This window comes from Pristiophorus japonicus, chromosome 5 (genome assembly GCF_044704955.1).
Source record: "Pristiophorus japonicus isolate sPriJap1 chromosome 5, sPriJap1.hap1, whole genome shotgun sequence".
Classification (NCBI taxonomy): domain Eukaryota; kingdom Metazoa; phylum Chordata; class Chondrichthyes; family Pristiophoridae; genus Pristiophorus; species Pristiophorus japonicus.
This window is the reverse complement of record NC_091981.1, coordinates 153084683-153104996: the sequence shown is the minus strand read 5'-3', so window position 1 is coordinate 153104996 and position 20314 is coordinate 153084683. Positions and strand designations below refer to the sequence as shown.

General features: G+C 41.3%; 1 protein-coding gene across 5 annotated transcripts in view; it reads left to right on the top strand.

The window, feature by feature from the left end:
- Positions 1 to 20314, top strand: part of phf14 (PHD finger protein 14) — a 444962-nt gene that overhangs the window by 353136 nt on the left and 71512 nt on the right. For all 5 annotated transcript variants that reach the window (XR_011593351.1, XR_011593352.1, XM_070881023.1 and 2 more), the window contains exon 17: positions 11858 to 11975. Coding sequence is in view for 3 of the 5 variants with exons in the window: in XM_070881023.1 (XP_070737124.1) it covers positions 11858 to 11975 (118 nt within the window). In the remaining 2 variants the exon portion in view is untranslated. The remainder of the gene's footprint in view (positions 1 to 11857; positions 11976 to 20314) is intronic.

The following is a 20314-nucleotide window of genomic DNA, read 5'->3' as shown; positions in this document are numbered from 1 at the left end:
TTGAGAGAAGTGGTGGTGCGGTAGAACTGGGTGTCGTCAGTGTACATGTGGAAACTAACGCTATGTTTTCGGATGATGTCGCCGAGGGGCAGAATGTAGATGAGAAATAGGAGGGGGCCAAGGATATAGAGCCTTGAGGGACACCAGAGGTAACAATGCAGGATCAGGAAGAGAAACCGCTGCAGGTGATTCTCTGGCAACAATTAGATAGATAAGAATGGAACCAAGTGAGTGCAGTCCCCTGCAGCTGGATGACGGAGGAGAGACGATGGAGGAGGATAGGGTGGTCACCGTGCCAAAAGTTGCAGACAAGTCCAGAAGGACGAGGAAGGATTTACTTTTGTCACCATCACGAAGGATGGCATTTGGACATTGATGAAAGCCATTTCTGTACTGTGACAGGGGTGGAAACCCAATTAGAGAGATTCAAACATCGAGTTCCAGGAAAGATGGGCACGGACTTGGGAGACGACAACACATTCAAAATCGCATGAAAATGTTATGGCTGGAGCGTAGCTCCTTTAATTGTAACTCTGTCCTTTCAGCTTGAGAAATGGTCCAAGTTTTTGAAAGTAACCAGCTCCCTACTCATTTATGTCTCCACCTCTCGCCACCCATCCCCCTCAAAAAACCCAGAAAAGGTGAAGAATTAATAGGATGCGTCAATTTTTTAAAAACTGTTGGAATGTTATATGTATACCATAGCTATGCCGCCGATCACAATTTCAAGGACGTTGTACTTAAACCAATAATAAAATATTATCGGCGGGAGGGCGAGGAAATTGCTCTCCGTTCTGTTTCGGGCGGATAATCCGAATTATTTGAATTACCCGACTTCATTTTTTCAAATCTGGAAATACTGGGTACAGTTAAACAATCTGTCATTTTCACAGTAGTGGCACTAAATCGTCTTTCCTTCTCATTAGTTTCTCTCTTCATTAGCTGCATTCTGATTCTCTGGCTGCCTTTTTCCCTATCCATGTCTTGAACGTTCTTCACCCATTGTCATTGTGCCTTCCATATTACCTACCTTACCCTTCTCCTGTCACCAGCAGAAAAGCTGTAAAGGATACATTAGCAGTGGAACTTTCACAATATGATTTAATTGGTTCTCGAGTGTGGTAGAGAGACTGTTCTTAGTAATTATGTGTAGAAGATGAAAATTAAGCATGAACAGATGAAATAAACCACAGAAATGCATTTGCATTTACATTTTCTTTCTTAGGAAGCAATAACTGAGAAACATTATTGGAATTTTATTCATTTATGTCTCCCTTTTGCCTGGTGTTAACAGAATTTAACTAGGTTTATGCCAAAGATAGCTGTCTCCCCAAAAAATATTTTTTATCCAAGCTTGTTCATTCTCACACAAACAAACATTGTTAATCTTTTGAAGTTGTCTGTTGGTAACTAGAATAGTGAGACTAACAGATTATAAAGAAAGCTACACTTTGAGACAGTTTTATTTTTTCTCTTGCTTTTCTGTACCCACTGAGCTGCAACCTTTACCAAGGATAAGTGTTTCCCGCTTCGTTGCAATAGAAAATTCAGTGAGATAGTAAACCGTTGTGTTTAAGAAATTTCACCATTGCTAATCAACTTGCAAATACCTGTAGAACGCTAATTTCTTGTAAAATACCAGCTAGCCAACGATCTTCAGATACCTTTTAATGATAATTCATTTCCCTTATGACCTATAACAGCGATATTTTGCAGCATGCATGTTAATGATATTATAAATTAAAAGAATCTTAATAAGTTATACACAAAAATTATTTAGAGAATTGTCTGAATTTGAAAAATGTAACCACACAAAACATACAACGTAGATTAATATCTCTGAATACATTAAATATATAGATACAATAACAGTAAAAAGGAAACATACACAGCAGTACAATGTTTTCACCAATGCATGTGGAAGAAAGTGGTGATTACAGTGCATAATAGGTAACCTCTCATACAGTGAGGACTATTATATCTAAAATGGAAATAAATTTTTTAGATAACTCTGGTTTAATAGCATCTCAATTTGGGGGTGATCAAAAGAGAATTAAAAACCAATCTGAGATTCAGGGCAGAAGTAAATATAGATCTACTGAACAGCATCTTAACTCCAAGTAGTTGTCTTGCAGTTAACTTAGATGATTGCCTATTTGAAGTTGGCACAGATGGAAGCTATTGTCTCGACAGTGTCCTTTTGTTTGCAAAGTTCTCACTCTACCTGCTGCCTTTAACAAGCTAAAAATTGCATGGGCACTACAAAGCATAAGATTTTATTTTTGCAGGACACAAATAGCTGAGGATTGTCTGATAATGTTTACACCACTAAAATATAGCTGTGAAGAGGGCGACTGGATTGGACATCACCAAGGTCCAGGTCGCTGATTGGAGCGTGGGCAGGTATAGCAGGAGCGGTGAGGTTGGGGACAAGAGTGGCAAGTGATCGTAGAGCGACATGATCGGGGCCCAGGAGAGGCGTGAGATGGGGCCCACACAGCGATATGTGTGCGCACTAGGTACGTGCAGCAGAGCTGGTCTCCAGTCATCTTGGTTAATCCTTGCCACTGGACCAAGACCTAGCTCTGTCAAGTCCGTTTGGTGGCTGGTGTGCAACGGCCACCACACATTAAAAAAAAATCCATGCACAGGCATCATCCACTCTTGAACATCTAGTTCGAGACCTGGAATATAAGGTCCTTCATTGAAACACCTGTGAACTCATCCCTTTTTGGTGTGGAAGCAAGTCATCCTTGATACAAGGGACCGCCTATGAAGATGAAAATATGTCAATATTATATAAGATTCAGAAGTCTTTTGAGACATGAACAATGCTATGTCAATGAAAGTAATTAGAAATAACACAAAGCCCATCTGACATTCTCTTCTGCGACCCCTGAAGAACACAGTAATAGGATGACAACCTGAGGGGCTATTCATAAAAAATTTACTGTAAAGTCTGTTTAAGATTTTTTTCTGATTACATAAGCAGTGCTGAATTCTGAACATTATTTTGTGGTGATCTCAAAGAATTGGATTGAAACTGCTGAGGTTTTTTCCCCCCCTTTTAGCATCCTTACTGCTTTCAATTTGAATAAGATCCGAACTGAAGTTCCAAAAGTGGAAGAGCAAGTGTTGCCCACTTGCCACAATTCTTTCTCGTTAAAGCTCTTTCACCAGAATATTAATGCTGAGGTAACAGTACCCATTATCTTGATTCTTATTAGCCCAGATTTTGCATTGAGAATAACGTTAATTGCGTTGAGTTATTACAGAGTAAATCGGAAAGCAACTTGTGGAGTCCGCACATGTGCTGCTAAACATGGATCTAGAATTTCCTATCTGTGTGGCTCTGCATTTCCACAGGCTACACTATACCAATGCCTCGCCAATAGACTCGGCATTGAAATTCAAGTAAGGGTGTGAAGTTGGGATACTAACCCATTAGTTCCCCACTAAACACGCTAGAAAAAGCTAGGGCTGGTGAATTTTTAACGGTGTGATAAGTCTTAATTACTGCCAAACAACCTCTCTGGCACTGAGAATGTAATTCTACAAGTAAGGTGTCTCATTCCTTCAGAATAATTAGTGTTGGAAATGTTAAAATAACTTTTATTTTACCCTTTCTTTCTGTCACTTTTATCTCACTCTCTTAGTCCCATCTTTCATTCCCTCGCTCTATATTGCTTTCTCTGCATGATTTTACAATGAATTAAATCTAATTTATACTTCCTGGCTTAGACTTTGCATGACTCAGTGAGGATTCTTCAATCTGATTGGTTGAAGAAAAGTGCTGTGGCTTTACCTGCTCACAAGCCACAGATCCTCTGTAGAGGGCACCATGCTGAAAATGATCTCTCGGAGCCGTAAGTTGCAGCTCAAAACCCACAAAATGTCTGGGCAGCTGTCAGTATGATGAATTCTTCTCCGCTGACCTCAAAATCTGGGAAAATATAACCAAAGCTTTGTTGGAATCTAAGTGGTCAAGAAAACCAGGTGCAAAGTAGTTGTTATTTTCACAAGCAGCTTAAATCATGTGAAATTTGGATTTCCATGTCATTATTTGATGGACAGTAATTGATTGGTTTGTTACTTGATGATGAGAAGGAAGTTAATTTGCTTAGATTGCATAAAACAGCCATTTGAAAACACCAGTTAATATCTAGCCGGAGCTAGGATAACGCATTATCTGATGGGTTCTCTAAAGTGCATTCTCTGCAAATGATGATGTACGTTACTTGAATACAATAAAGTGTGACAGAAACCCTATGAGAATTGCTGCTATTCTGCATGGACTTTGAATTGATACTAAATATTGAGGTGAATCTCTTGTGTTCCTGGCATGGGGATTTTGCTTAAGTGACATCAACTCTTGTGATATTGCGCAGTTGTAATCTTGTTGAGGACAGATAGGCTGGTCATATTTCTTCAATGTTGTAGAACTAGAATTTGCTATTTAAAAAAAGACATTCATTTATATACTGCCTTTCACGACCTTGAGATGTCCCAAAGTGTTTTACAGCCAATGAAGTACTTTTGAAGTGTAGTCACTGTTGTAATGCAGAAAACTTAAAGAAATATTATCCTCATTAAGTCCACTGGCCTGCAGCGCTTTGTATTAAGCTGAATTCAGGATTTCCCATGTAGCTGGTCAAGCAGGACAACAATATTCCATTACTATGTAGATGCAGGCTTTGTCTGAAACAAAATGTTGCTCTTTTACCAGCTTTTGTTGCTAATTTTCCTACATATTTGACTGGAATATATCAAATGTGATTACCAAACGAATGACCTATTGCTTGTAACTGCAAAGAGTTTACAACCTGTATAGGCTGAAGGTAAGTGGGCAATATTATGGTCAGTCTTTCTTGACAGAGTTAGTTATTTTGTCTTCTTAATGTTAAAGTTACTGTACATGCATGTCCATTTCTGTCTATATTTGCCACTGTTCATTTATATTTGCCTGTAGTGATTCTGTTGCTTCTTGTTTTGCTTGCAATTGGTGAGTTAATGGTTCTAGAGAGCAGAGACTTCTGATGATACCCAGCATGCCATTGACCATGAAAAGCTGACTTAACACCAAGCATGCTTTTCTAAGATGTTATAGATGTGCCAAAGTAAAGACAAATGCCTTGCATTCTCTTATTCAGTTCACCAGCTTACCAGATCATCATCATCATTGAATAGTACAGCACAGAAGGAGGCCATTCAGCGTATCGAGTCTGCACTGGCTCTTTTGAAGAGCAATCAGATTAGTTCCTCCACTTCCCTGCTCTTTCATCACATTTCTGCAATTTTTCTCCTTCAGATATTTATCCAATTCCCTTTTGAAGGCCACTATTGAATCTGTATCCACCACCCAATCAGATAGTGCATTCTATATTCTAACCGCTCGTTGCAAAAATAAGTTTTTCCTCATGTTATATCTGGTTCTTTTGCCAATCACCTTAAATCTGTGCCGTCTGGTTATCGTTCCTTCAGCCATTGGAAACATTTTCTCTTTATTGACTTTATCTAAACCCTTCATGATTTTAAACATCTCTATCAAATCTCTTCTTAGCCTTCTCTGCTCCAAGGAGAACAACCCCAGCTTCTCTAGTCTATCCACGTAACTGTAATCACTCATCCCTGGAACCATTCTAGTAAATCTCTTCTATACCCTCCCCAAAACCTTCACATCCTTCCTAAAGTGCAGTGCCCAGAATTGGACACAATACTCCAGCTGAGACCAAACTAGTGTATTGTATAGATTTAGCATAACTTTCTGGATATTGTACTCTATGCCTCTATTTATAAAGCCCAAGATTTCATATGCTTTATATGTATCACCTCGCACTTTTCTGCGTAGAATTTCATCTGCCATTCCACCAACCTGCCTATGTCCTCTTGAAGTCTATTACCATCTCTCTCACTTTTTATTACACTTCCAAGTTTGTGTCATCTGCACATTTAAAAATTGTGCTCTGCACCCCAAGTCCAAGTCATTAATATATATCAAAAACAGCAGTGGTTCTAGACTGAACCCTGGGGAACATTACTTTATACCTCCCTCCAGCCTACTTACGATACAGACAATGTTCCTTCTCATTTTCTTTTAGCCTGTGGCTGCACAGCTTAAAGGGAACATTTGATATAGATATCTCTTATATTACATGTATATATTATTTGATTATTTCTGAATGCCAGATTTTTATTTAATGGAATTTGGATCCCTTTAATGTTAGTATCTTCTACTCAGTAAATTTTAATTTTATCCCTTCAGATCTAATTAACTACTCCAATTATTTATTTATTTACTGTTGCCCCTTGGTTTAATGCACTCAGCACCTCCTCCCACCCCCACCCCCCCGCATTGAATTTCTACTCTCACCAAATTCCCACTCCCACGCTATCGAAAGCCACTCCGTTTAACATATATGCCCAGCACTGTGCACACGCAGCTCATTGGCCATTGGCAAGGACACCAGAAGAACTCCTATTTTCTTCATGCCTTGAAATCTTTAACATCCACCTGAGACGGCACACAGGGCCTCCATTTAACATCTGATCCAAAAGATGGGACATCCGACAGTATAGAACTACACTGGAGTGTCAGCCTAGATAATGTGCTCAAGTGTCAGGAGTAGGATTTGAATCAAATATTATTACTCAGAGGCGACAGTGCTATCGTTGAGCCATGGCTGACGCCTATTGGGTGATTGAGGTCACCTATTATTATATCTTTATAACCTTACCATGCCCATTTATTTCATCATACTTTATCATTCCCAAGGTTTTTAGCATTAGGATTGAAGTTTGAGAGATTAGTTAGTGAAAAGGAGTGAAAATCTTGGTCAGTTTTTCTTTCTGTAATCCCAGGATGCTCAGGGCAATTCATGCCCAGCTGCTGCCATGGGGAAGGGGAAAATGGTTGCTTCCAGTTTCTGTCAGTTGAGCAGCCTGACTCTAATTTGCAAGATATAAAAGATATATCAGAGCCATAATTTGTTACACCTTTAGGTGAAAACACAAATACAAATAAAGAAATAAAGGACTGAAAATAATAGTGAAATCAGGAGGGCAATTTTGACATAAATCTCAAGAGTGAGATTTATAGATTTACGTTAGATAAGAGTATTAAGGGATATGGAACAAAACTGAGTAAATGGAGTTGAAGTAGTGATCGTCCATGATCTAACAATATAGCGAAACGGGCTCAAAGGGATGAATGGCTCACAGTGCTAACATTACTGCTTTCAGAGAACAGATAGGCTCACCCTCTCGGGTTACAAGCATTCACAGCGCTAACACTCCCGAGTTCAGCTAGGAAGGGACGAGGCCATGGAGGGATTTTAACATGAGGATGAGAATTTTAAAATCAAGGTGTTGGTGGACAATGCTCCTCCTAATTTGGTTTTGGATGCACGGTCCCTTTAATGGGCTACGGGGCCCATTCAAAAATTTCACGCATGCGCAAAATCTCCCCTTCAAAAGCCAGTAAGTAGCCTGTGTGGGACCTCCAGACAGCCACGGTGCCGTATAGCTTAACGCGAATGTTGTTAGTGGACCATGAGCCAATGTAGGCCAATGAGCACAAGGGAATTGCTGCAGCAGAGTTTTGGATGAGCTTAAGGGTGGAAGATGGGAGGTTGGCCAGGAGAACATTGAAATAGTTGAGTCTGGAAAATAGCACACAAATGTAAAGTTATGCTTGCTGTAAGACCAACACAAAATACGCTCTCATTTTTTTAAATTAATTTACTTATTGCCCATCCCTAGTTGCCCTTGAGAGGGTGGTATTGAGCTACCTTTTTGAATCGCTGCAGTCTGTGGGGGGCGGGAGAGGGAGAGCATGGTGCAGTTGTAAAGGGGGTAGGAGTGGAGGAATGTGATCCAGGCCTAACAGAGGGCGGGAGAATGTGATCTATAATCCCATCAAGTTCATGTTCTTACTCTCACCCCCGCCCCCACACTTTAGACCTAGATCACGTCGTTCCCCCCTCCCTACTGTTCTCACTGTGCTCTCCCCCCACCACCCCCAACAAGTTCCTGACATTCTATCACCGAGCTCCTGACATTCTCCACCGCCCCCCCCCCCACCAACTGAACTTCTCCCCTCTCTCCAAGCTCCTCTCTTCCCTCTCCGAGCTCCTCTCCCCCTTCCCCGACCTCCTATGTGAGCTCCTCTCCCACCCTTCGATCCTCTGTTTCCCCCCTTCGATCCTCTCTTTTCCCTCCCCCCACCCCGTTCGATCCACTCTCCCCCCCTCCCCCGATCCCTTCCCCCTTCAGTCCTCTTCTCCCCCCGCCCCTCCCATCGATCCCCTCCCCTCTCCCTCCCACCAGTCCGATCCCCCCCTCCTTTCCGCCTCCCGCTCTGATCCCCTGACCTTCTCTACACGTAGCTGAGGAAAGTGTGACGGCCGGTAGGCAACAGCCGCCACACCGGTTGGTACTGTGCATGGGCGACCAAATCGAGTGCGCATACGCGACCAGAACAATTGCGAATGCACAGTACCAAAAGGAGTCATGTGCAAAGGGACCAGAACACGGCGAAAATAATGACAATGAATAGCTTCTACTGATGAGGCAGAGGTTATCATTTCTAACACCTGTGAAATGGCGTGTGACAGACAGAAATTCAAATAAAGAGAAAGGCAGATGTTTTTTTTTCCCTCATTACAATTTGATTTATTTTTGAATAAAATTACATTTTGAAAGCAACAAAGCCTCTAATGGGTACAAAGTTATAGTAGGAGGGGTATGGGGAGGAGAGAAACTGGATCAGTGGGCCTTTAACACTTCAAACCTGCCCTTGGATGAAGGCGAGTGGGGTGAATGGATGGAGGGTTAAGGATGAGATGAGTGACGATGGTTAGTGGTAAGATAAAGTCGTAGGGGATAAAATAGGAGTGAGATTGATGAAGGGAAACAGGAGTGATTGGGGACAGAACAGGAAGAGCGCTGCCTTGGGCCACATTTTCTCGCAGACCCCGTCACAAATGTAGCCTACAACCATTTCCCCACCATACCGTATCGTACCACCACCATCTCCCACCTGAAATGAAAGAAGAAAAAGAGGGAGAAGCAAAAAGAGCTAAGGGAAGAGAAGGTAGAGCGAGACAGAGAAAGAAACAGCGACACAAAGACAGAAGAGATTGGCAAGAGAGTGACCATATTCTCTGACTTACCATGTGCAAAACTACGGAAGCTCAAAAAGTGCATGTATGTATAGCTTATAAGTAATTCTTTTGAAGTGAAATTCATTATGATATTTTGATAATGTGGATCATTCATTATATAAATGCAACTTTTCTTTCTTTAAGAAATTGTAATTGTTCTCAACTGGAAAAAATTCTATTTTTAGCATAAATGTTAAATAGTCTGTAATTACATATTTCATCATTTGCTTTTAAATTTTCAACTGATCTTATTCAACTAATCAATTAATGCTGTGGTTTTTAAAACAATGAGTATTAGAAAACAGATTATTTTGATGATTTTTACTATTATATAAAAAGCAATTTGATAAAGATAGAGCATTTGTATTCATTTTTCAAATGATGTATGCATCTTCTATATGTCGCAGTCTTAGTCATCTCTTTTTACAGACCCTGCAGAGATTATTATTTTTGGGGCAGTAATGTTAAGGGGTTAGTTAGTTTTTAATTTAGTTTCAGGTTAATGTGAAGTGGTCCAATGGCGCAGGCTATGGGCTTTAGAAGACATGGGAGTAGAAGACAATGTGTGGCACTGGCAATCTGCAATACCTTTGTGACATTTTAATTTGCATGCTCAGAATGTGATTTTCATAGAATCTGTTAAGCCAATAGTATCTTCATACAATGTGCAAGATGCATATCATTAAAAGAATGAAAAAGACCCTACAAGTTAGGTAATCTGTTTTTATTAAATTAAGCTTTGTACACAATAAATTGACTTGACAATATCCAGCATAGTATGAACTATTTTGTATATTCAATTACATACGATGGCAAAAGAATAGTATCAAAGTACAGAAAATAAGAGAATGGTGTGGTGTACTTGGGGAAATGGTTGATTGTCAGTCATCATCATAGGCAGTCCCTCGAAATCGAGGAAGACTTGTTTCCACTCTAAAAGTTGAGTTCTTAGGTGATTGCACAGTCCAATATGGGAATTACAGTCTCCGTCACAGGTGGGACAGACAGTCATTGAAGGAAAGGGTGGGCGGGGAGTCTGGTTTGCCACACACTCCTTCCGCTGCCTGCGCTTGCTTTCTGCATGCTCTAGGCGACGAGACTCGAGGTGCTCAGCGCCCTCCCAGATTCTCTTCCTCCACTTAGGGCAGGTGTCGGTGGGGATGTTGCATTTTATCAAGGAGGCTTTGCCAGTACTAGCACTATAAGCAATAATTTGCCAAAGTTCTTCCCAGATCTCTAAAACCAAAAAAAGATACTTTAAGTGTGAGTCTTCAAGATCTCAGATGACAGGTTTGGAACTTTCAAATTCAGTAGAGGTCCACATATTATGCAGCAGTGTTCCAATATTACTCTTGCATCTTAGAGACCAATGAGTTAAGACAATATGGGGTTGAAATTAGCTATTGCCCCAGTTGAGGGCGGTATCCTCTCCGGGGCCAGATATTCTGTGCCCGGCGCAGAAGTCCCCCCCCCCCCCCCGGAAGCGAAATTCGGGATGCTACAATATCCCAGGCTCCACTTCCTTTCAGGGCGAGGTCGAGGGTGCTAGCCGGGCGCATCATGGCCTCTCCGCATAGCGCTGACGCATTTAACAGAAGGGGAGGGACGCTGCAAGCTTTGCAGGCCCGTTGATGGCCTCCACTGGGCCGCTAGGGGGTGATGTGGCCGCAGCCCGGCACCGAAACGGAGCGCCGGGCTGCACGATCGCGGCCCGGACACCGCAACAATGTTACACAGTGCCCCGACCGATAGGTCAGGAAGAAAAAAAATGGCAACGCAGGGCACCTCCCATTAACTTTCACCCCGCGATGGATGTGTGGCCTGATTCGCGACCCGCGAGGCTGTCGCGGGCATCGCCCACTGCGACCGCATGGGGCACTGGCCAATTTCCACCATGGGGCGGAGAGGGGCCACCATAGGGCGAAAAGGTCACAGGGCACTACCAACGGGGCACGGCGCTAATCGATTCTCGCTCCTGCGCAACTTCGCGGGAGCCATTAGTATGCCCACCCCGCCGCGGCGAAAACACATTTACGCCCCCATTAACACCCTCTGGAGGCACTAACGGGGGGCGCACAATAGGGGAATTTCGGATTTATCTCACCTCCATTTACTGAGTCGACATGTTTTCATGTATAAACCTTTTGCAGGTGAAGACTGCATCCACCTACCTCCTTTTCAAGGTCAAGCAGAATTAATTTGGTCAAAAGCAAAATATCACAGATGCTGAAAATCTGAGATAAAAACAGAAAATGCTGGAAACATTCAGTAGGTCAAGCAGCATCTGTGCAGAGTGAAAGAGTTAATATTTCAGGTTCATGACCTTTCATCAGAACTTGTGAAAGGTCATCCACCTGAAAAGTTTACTGTTTCTCCACAGTTGCTGTCTGACCTGCTGAGTGTTTCCAGAATTGATTTGGTATTCATTAAAGGTGAAGCAGTTATCTGTAAACTAGATTTTTAAAATAGAAATTGACTCATCCTCTTCACTCATTGGCCGGGTGCATGGGGGGGGGGGGGGGGGGCGGCTGTCAGGGTTTTATAAACAAGTTATTTTTCTTCTTCTGCCCCCAAATTTTGATTGTGTAACCAACTGAACAAGAAACTGACAGTCTAACTCAAAGTTATGTTAATGTATAGATTTGATTTGCAGCATCATAAAACTGATTTTATCTGAAAATTGTTCTCCTGTGCAGATGTGATGAATGCAGACTCTGTTACCACTTTGGTTGCCTCGACCCACCACTGAAGAAGTCACCAAAGCAGACAGGCTATGGTTGGATCTGTCAGGAGTGTGACTCCACAACTTCAAAAGTAAGATTAAATGCATGTTACCTTAGAATTCAGCTCACCACAAGATTTCCAAAGATAGAGTGGAAATTGCCTGTCCACAGTAGTTTGGTTATCCAGCAATCTTAGTCTTAGAGTGCTTAAATATCCTCGTCAGTTCTGGAGAGAATCAAAAATGATATTGAATTTCTGTCAGCCTTTTAATGTGGAATGGGTTGTCGTAGAGTATTAGTAGAAATGCCCCATTTGTTTCTTGCTTCAGGTTTATTCGGCTAATTCTGCAATGTTGGTGAATTGGATAGATGTTTGAAACACTATAGTTTGACCTCTGAAATGTTAACCAGAAATTTTTTTAAAAACAGCTGTTTCAATAAGTTAAAAATTAATTGGATTCTTCTATTTGATTTAATCTTTTTGTTTAATACAGAGCATTTCTTTCAGAAAATGATGTTTGAAGGGAGTAAAATTTGCTCTGTTCCAAAGAAAATGTCTTTAATGTATTCCTGCACTAAGTCAGCACTCTCACAGTGAATAGGACTGTGGATCTCAGCCAAGCTCTACTGGACAGGTTATTAAAACCTGATGACCTTCGCAGGCTATTACTAGTTGAATACTGCTGTGTTGAAATCGTTTGTGTGATCAAGAGGAAGAGCTTTCTCTATAACCGCTACCCTGCACATCAGGAAGCACATTACCCTTTAACTGATAAACCTTTACAGTAGGAGAGCATTTATGTATGAATCTATATACACAAAGACAAGCAACCTTCAAAAAGTTTCAATAGGAGATCAATAAAACATTACAGAACAATCCAAATTAGACAGTTGCTGGTATATTGAGCTATATACTCAACGTGTTTATCTTGGCTAACAGACATGACAAAAAAAATGAAAACATTTCTCATTTCTCTTTTTTCCCCTTCCCATGGCAGGGAACGGAAATGAGGAATGTTGGCTCTACCATGACCATCTAATTTGGAAATAGATGCGTTTCTTCAGGCTTGTTGCACAAAGCAACTTTTATGTATGCTGGTACTCAGGAGAGAATTACTGTTTGGTTTTAGATTCTATTTGAAAAGGTTCAGTCTGACAAAATCACCACAGTGACATTTGGCTAAAGCTTATTTTTAAAGTTTTGCTGGTGTACTGTACAGATATTAGCAAAATGTTTTCCATCTCTTAATATTGTCAGTAGATGGGTACGCTTCAGCATTTTTTTTTAATGTTTTGTTGAACAGGAATGAGGAAAAATGGTTAATAGTCTAGTTATTCTTTTATTTATGTGTACAAATAATCAGTATACCAAGGATAAAATCAACACTGAATCGAACTAGCCAGGTGCAAAACATGTTATGGTCCCTGAAGGGAATCATGTTGAGATTGAATACTATACATCTGTTATATGGACCTGTACAAAACAGCCAATATCTGCTTTTAATGTTAATAGCAATATTTCTTTTTCTCAAATGGTTATAATTAATTTACAAACATTGATAAGTCTGGAAGAAGAACGGTATTTGCCACTGTTACTGAGGACTTTAATAGTAAGCTGAGCTTATTTCTTTATTGCAGTCATGCTTTCAGAGCCTGGCACCTTTTTTTCTTACTCCAGGCCAAGGGGAATTGACTCTGTTATTAAAAGACAGCACCTTGTAACATACTGATGGGGTTTTAATTTGAAAACTGGTTCAGTTTTGATTTAATAGTAGTTTAATGCAAATTTACACTTTGCATAATCATAAGAATATAAGAAATAGGAACAGGAGTAGGCCACCTGGCCCCTCGAGTCTGCTCCGCCATTCAAGAAGATTATGGCTGATCTGATCATGGACTCAGCTCCACTTCCCTGCCTGCTCCCCATAACCCTTTACTCCCTTATTGCTCAAAAATCTGTCTATCTCCGCCTTAAATATATTCAATGACCCAACCTCCACAGCTCTCTGGGGCAGAGAATTCCATAGATTTACAACCCTCTGAGAGAAGAAATTCCTCCTCATCTCAGTTTTAAATGGGCGGCCCCTTATTCTGAGACTATGCCCCTAGTTTTAGTTTCCCCTATGAGTGGAAATATCCTCTCTGCATCCACCTTGTCGAGCACCCTCATTATCTTATATGTTTCAATAAGATCACCTCTTATTCTTCTGAACTCCAATGTGTAAAGGCCCAAGCTACTCAACCTATCTTCATAAGTCAACCCCCTCATCTCCGAATCAACATAGTGAACCTTCTCTGAACAGCCTCTAATGCAAGTATATCCTTCCTTAAATACAGAGATCAAAACTGTACGCAGCACTCAAGGTGTGGCCTTACTAATACCCTGTACAGTTGTAGCAGGACTTCTCTGCTTTTATACTCTATCCCCCTTGCAATAAAGGCCAACATTCCATTTGCCTTCCTGATTACTTGCTGTACCTTCATACTAACTTTTTGTGTTTCATGCACAAAGATCCCCAGGTCCCTCTGTACTGCAGCACTTTGCAATTTTTCTCCATTTAAATTACAATTTGCTTTTCTATTTTTTCTGCCATAGTGGATAACCTCACATTTTCCCACATTGTACTCCATCTGCCAAATGTTTGCCCACTCACTTAGCCTGTCTCTATCCCTTTGCAGATTTTTTGTGACCTCCTCACAATTTGCTTTTCCACCCATCTGTCATCAGCAAACTTGGCTACATTACACTCGGTCCCTTCATCCAAGTCATTAATATAGATTATAAATAGTTGAGGACCCAGCACCGATCCCTGCGGTACCCCAGCAGTCACTGTTTGCCAATCGGAAAATTACCCATTTATCCTGACTCTCTGTTTTCTGTTAATTAGCCAATCCTCTATCCATGCTAATATATTACTCCCAACTCCCTGAACTTTTATCTTGTGCAGTAACCTCTTATGTGGCACCTTATCGAATGCCTTCTGGAAATCCAAATACACCACATCCACTGATTTCCCCTTATCCACCCTGCTCGTTACATCCTCAAAGAAATCCAGCAAACTTGTCAAACATGATTTCTCTTTCATAAAACCATGCTGACTCTGCTTGATTGAATTATGTTTTCCAAATGTCCCGTTACTGCTTCCTTAATAATGGACTCCAGCATTTTCCCTACGACACATGTTAGGCTAACTGGTCTATAGTCTCCTGCTTTTTGTCTGCCTCCTTTTTTAAATAGGGGCGTTACATTTGCAGTTTTCCAATCCGCTGGGACCGCTCCAGAATCCAGGGAATTTTTGTAGATTACAACCAATGCATCCACTATCTCTGCAGCCACTTCTCTTAAGGCCCTAGGATGTAAGCCACCAGGTCCAAGAGAGTTGTCCGCCTTTAATCCCATTATTTTACCAAGTACTACTTCATTAGTGATAGTGATTGAATTAAGTTCCTCCCTCCCTATAGCCCCTTGATTATCCACTATTGCGATGTTTTTAGTGACTGCTACCGTGAAGACCGATACAAAATATTTGTTCAATGTCTCTGCCATTTCCCTGTTCTCCATTATTAATTCCCCAGTCTCATCCTCCAGGGGACCAACATTTATTTTAGCCACTCTTTTCCTTTTTATGTACCTGTAGAAACTCTTACTATCTATTTTTATATTTCGTGCTAGTTTACTTTCATAATCTTATCTTCCCTCTCTTTATCATTTCTTTTTTCGTTCTTTGCTGTCTTTTAAAAGTTTCCCAATCCTCTGGCCTCCCACTAGTCTTGGCCACATTGTATGCCCTTGTTTTCAATTTGATACTATCCCTTATTTCCTTAGGTAGCCACGGATGGTTATCCCTTCTCTTACAGTCTTTCCTTCTCATTGGGATATTTTTTGTTGCAAGTTATGAAATATCTCCTTAAATGTCTGCCACTGCTCATCAACCATCCCCTACTTTAATCTATTTTCCAAGACCACTTTAGCCAACTCTGCCCTCATACCTTTGTAGTCTCCTTTATTTTAGCTTAGGACCCTGATTTGAGAACCAACTTTCTCACCCTCCAATTAAATTTGAAATTCAACCATGTTATGGTCACTCATTCCTAGAGGATCCTTTACTGCGAGATAATTTATTAATCCTGTCTCATTACACAGTACCAGATCTAAGATAGCCTGCTCCCTGGTTGGTTCCGCAACATACTGTTCAAGAAAACTATCCCATATATACTCTATGAACTCTTCCTCAAGGCTACCCTGGCCAATTTTCTTTGTCCAATCAATATGAAGGTTAAAATCGCCCATGATTATTGACGTTCCTTGATTTATACTCCGTCCAACAGTGTAGCTACTGTTAGGGGGGTCTTTAGACTATGCCCACCAGTGACTTTTTTCCCTTATTATTCCTTATCTCCACCCAAAGTGATTTAACATTTTGATCCTCTGAGCCAATATCGTTTCTCACTAACGCACTGATCTCATCCTTTATTAACAGTGCTATCCCACCTCCTTTTCCTTTCTGTCTGTCCTTCGGTATTGGTGTTCAACATGATGTATAGGAACTGTGAAGAGTTAATTTAATGTATTCAAAGCAGTCATGTGTGGATAAACACGTAAAAAATATCAGATGAATTGAAAATTATGTTGGGTTGCATTTTCAAAAATGACTACTCCATCAACAAAGACTGGATTGGCTTTTGACCTGTATCATTATAAATGACAGAAAAGGGCTTTCACATTAAACTAGAACATTTGTTTTCCGATCTGCATTGAATTCCCTGCAAGTTATTTTGAAGGCTGTTCTACTTCCATTGGCCTAATACCCAGACCTTAAATAGTAATATTGCTCCAGTGCTTCAAGAAGCTTTAACATTCAGCAATTTAGCCATGAAGAGGCAGCAACAATACTGCTTGAAGCAGTCCATAGTGAATAGTCATGCCAGTGGCTTGCACTCCACATTCAAGCTTGTAAACCATTGATGTGAGGTCATAGCATTGGTTTGTATTGGAGAGGGACGGGGGTGGGAGACTGTCTGATATTCAGTGGGGATGAAAATGTAAGCGGACTGAAGGGAAATTAATGGTGATGTTCTTGGCAAGCACAGAAGGGGAATTGGAGTTTAAGAAGGTACTTGTGATGGAGATAGAGAGGGTAAATTTTCAGTGCATAAAGTGAGAATAGAGGGGTGAGGGGCAAGCAGTAGAACGTGTAGAGAAAGGAAATGATCTGAGGCCCTCCCCCCTGCCAGTCACCTGAGGTCTTAGCTGTAATGATGAGATGAAGACTATTCACATGTGAGTGGCAAATCAATATAGAGGGTGAAGTTGAGGGAGACAGAGAAGTCAGCAGAGGTGCAGTGAAGAGTGACTTTAATTGGAAGTTTAAGTCATTGAGATTAAAGGTAATTTCTTGCAGGGACAGAGAGGATATTTCAGTGAGTAAAGCAACTGAGATACTGGGTAGATGACTGATGAACAGAGCATTGAGAGAGAGAAGAGGTGGTAGAGGAGTGAGAACATGGACCAAGGTTAAACTTGGAGACCAGAGTTAATCTGTTAGGTACATGATGGGGATGCAGTAGATCCTTAGGAGTTGAAATTCGTTCATAAGAACATAAGAACATAAGAATTAGGAACAGGAGTAGGCCATCTAGCCCCTCGAGCCTGCTCCGCCATTCAACAACATCATGGCTGATCTGGCCGTGGACTCAGCTCCACTTACCCGCCCGCTCCCCGTAACTCTTAATTCCCTTATTGGTTAAAAATCTATCGATCTGTGATTTGAATACATTCAATGAGCTAGCCTCAACTGCTTCCTTGGGCAGAGAATTCCACAGATTCACAACCCTCTGGGAGAAAAAATTCCTTCTCAACTCGGTTTTAAATTGGCTCCCCTGTATTTTGAGGCTGTGCCCCCTAGTTCGAGTCTCCCCGACCAGTGGAAACAACCTCTCCACCTCGATCTTGTCTATCCCTTTCATGATTTTAAATGTTTCTATAAGATCACCCCTCATCCTTCTGAACTCTCAACGAGTAAAGACCCAGTCTACTCAATCTATCATCATAAGGTAACCCTCTCATCTCCGGAATCAGCCTAGTGAATCGTCTCTGTACCCCCTCCAAAGCTAGTATATCCTTCCTGAAGTAAGGTGACCAAAACTGCACGCAGTACTCCAGGTGCGGCCTCACCAATACCCTATACAGTTGCAGCAGGACCGCCCTGCTTTTGTACTCCATTCCTCTCGCAATGAAGGCCAACATTCCATTCGCCTTCCTGATTACCTGCTGCACCTGCAAACTAACTTTTTGGGATTCATGCACAAGGACCCCCAGGTCCCGCTGCACCGCAGCATGTTGTAATTTCTCCCCATTCAAATAATATTCCCTTTTACTGTTTTTTTTTCCAAGGTGGATGACCTCACACTTTCCGACATTGTATTCCATCTGCCAAACCTTAGCCCATTCGCTTAACCTATCTAAATCTCTTTGCAGCCTCTCTGTGTCCTCTACACAACCCACTTTCCCACTAATCTTTGTGTCATCTTCAAATTTTGTTACACTACACTCTGTCCCCTCTTCCAGGTCATCTATGTATATTGTAAACAGTTGTGGTCCCAGCATCGATCCCTGTGGCACATCACTAACCACCAATTTCCAACCCGAAAAGGACCCATTTATCCCGACTCTCTGCTTCCTGTTAGCCAGCCAATTCTCTATCCATGCGAATACATTTCCTCTGACTCCACGTACCTTTATCTTCTGCAGTAACCTTTTGTATGGCATCTTATTGAATGCCTTTTGGAAATCTAAATACACCACATCCATTGGTACACCTCTATCCACCATGCTCGTTATATCCTCAAAGAATTCCAGTAAATTAGTTAAACATGATTTCCCCTTCATGAATCCATGTTGCGTCTGCTTGATTGCACTATTCCTATCCAGATGTCCCGCTATTTCTTCCTAAATGATAGCTTCAAGCATTATCCCCACGACAGATGTTAAACTAACCGGCCTATAGTTACCTGCATTTTGTCTGCCCCCTTTTTTAAATAGAGGCGTTACATTAGCTGCTTTCCAATCCGCTGGTACCTCCCCAAAGTCCAGAGAATTTTGGTGGATTATAACGAATGCATCTGCTATAACTTCCGCCATCTCTTTTAATACCCTGGATGCATTTCATCCGGACCAGGGGACTTGTCTACCTTGAGTCCCATTAACCTATCCAGCACTATCCCCCTAGTGATAGTGATTATCTCAAGGTCCTCCCTTCCCACATTCCCGTGAGCAGCAATTTTTGGCATGGTTTTGGTGAAGACCGAAGTAAAATAATTATTTAAGGTCTCAGCCATTTCCACATTTCCCATTATTAAATCCCCCTTCTCATCTTCTAAGGGACCAACATTTACTTTAGTCACTCTTTTCCGTTTTATATATCGGTAAAAGCTTTTACTATCTGTTTTTATGTTTTGCGCAAGTTTACTTTCGTAATCTATCTTTCCTTTCTTTATTGCTTTCTTAGTCATTCTTTGCTGTCGTTTAAAATTTTCCCAATCCTCTAGTTTCCCACTAACCTTGGTCACCTTATACGCATTGGTTTTTAATTTGATACTCTCCTTTATTTCCTTGGTTATCCACGGCTGGTTATTCCTTCTCTTACCGCCCTTCTTTTTCACTGGAATATATTTTTGTTGAGCACTATGAAAGAGCTCCTTAAAAGTCCTCCACTGTTCCTCAATTGTGCCACTGTTTAGTCTGTGTTTCCAGTCTACTTTAGCCAACTCTGCCCTCATCCCACTGTAGTCCCCTTTGTTTAAGCATAGTACGCTCGTTTGAGACACTACTTCCTCACCCTCAATCTGTATTACAAATTCAACCATACTGTGATCACTCATTCCGAGAGGATCTTTTACTAGGAGATCGTTTATTACTCCTGTCTCATTACACAGGACCAGATCTAAGATAGCTTGCTCCCTTGTAGGTTCTGTGACATACTGTTCTAAGAAACAATCCCGTATGCATTCAATGAATTCCTCCTCAAGGCTACCCCGTGCGATTTGATTTGACCAATCGATATGTAGGTTAAAATCCCCCATGAATACTGCCGTTCCTTTTTCACATGCCTCCATTATTCCCTTGATTATTGCCCGCCCCACCGTGAAGTTATTATTTGGGGGCCTATAAACTACGCCCACCAGTGACTTTTTCCCCTTACTATCTCTAATCTCCACCCACAATGATTCAACATTTTGTTCATTCGAGCCAAAATCGTCTCTCACAACTGCTTTGATATCATCCTTTATTAACAGAGCTACCCCACCTTCTTTCCCTTCTTGTCTATCTTTCCGAATTGTCAGATACCCCTGTATGTTTAATTCCCAGTCTTGGCCCCCCTGCAACCACGTTTCTGTAATGGCCACCAAATCATACCATTTAGTAATGAT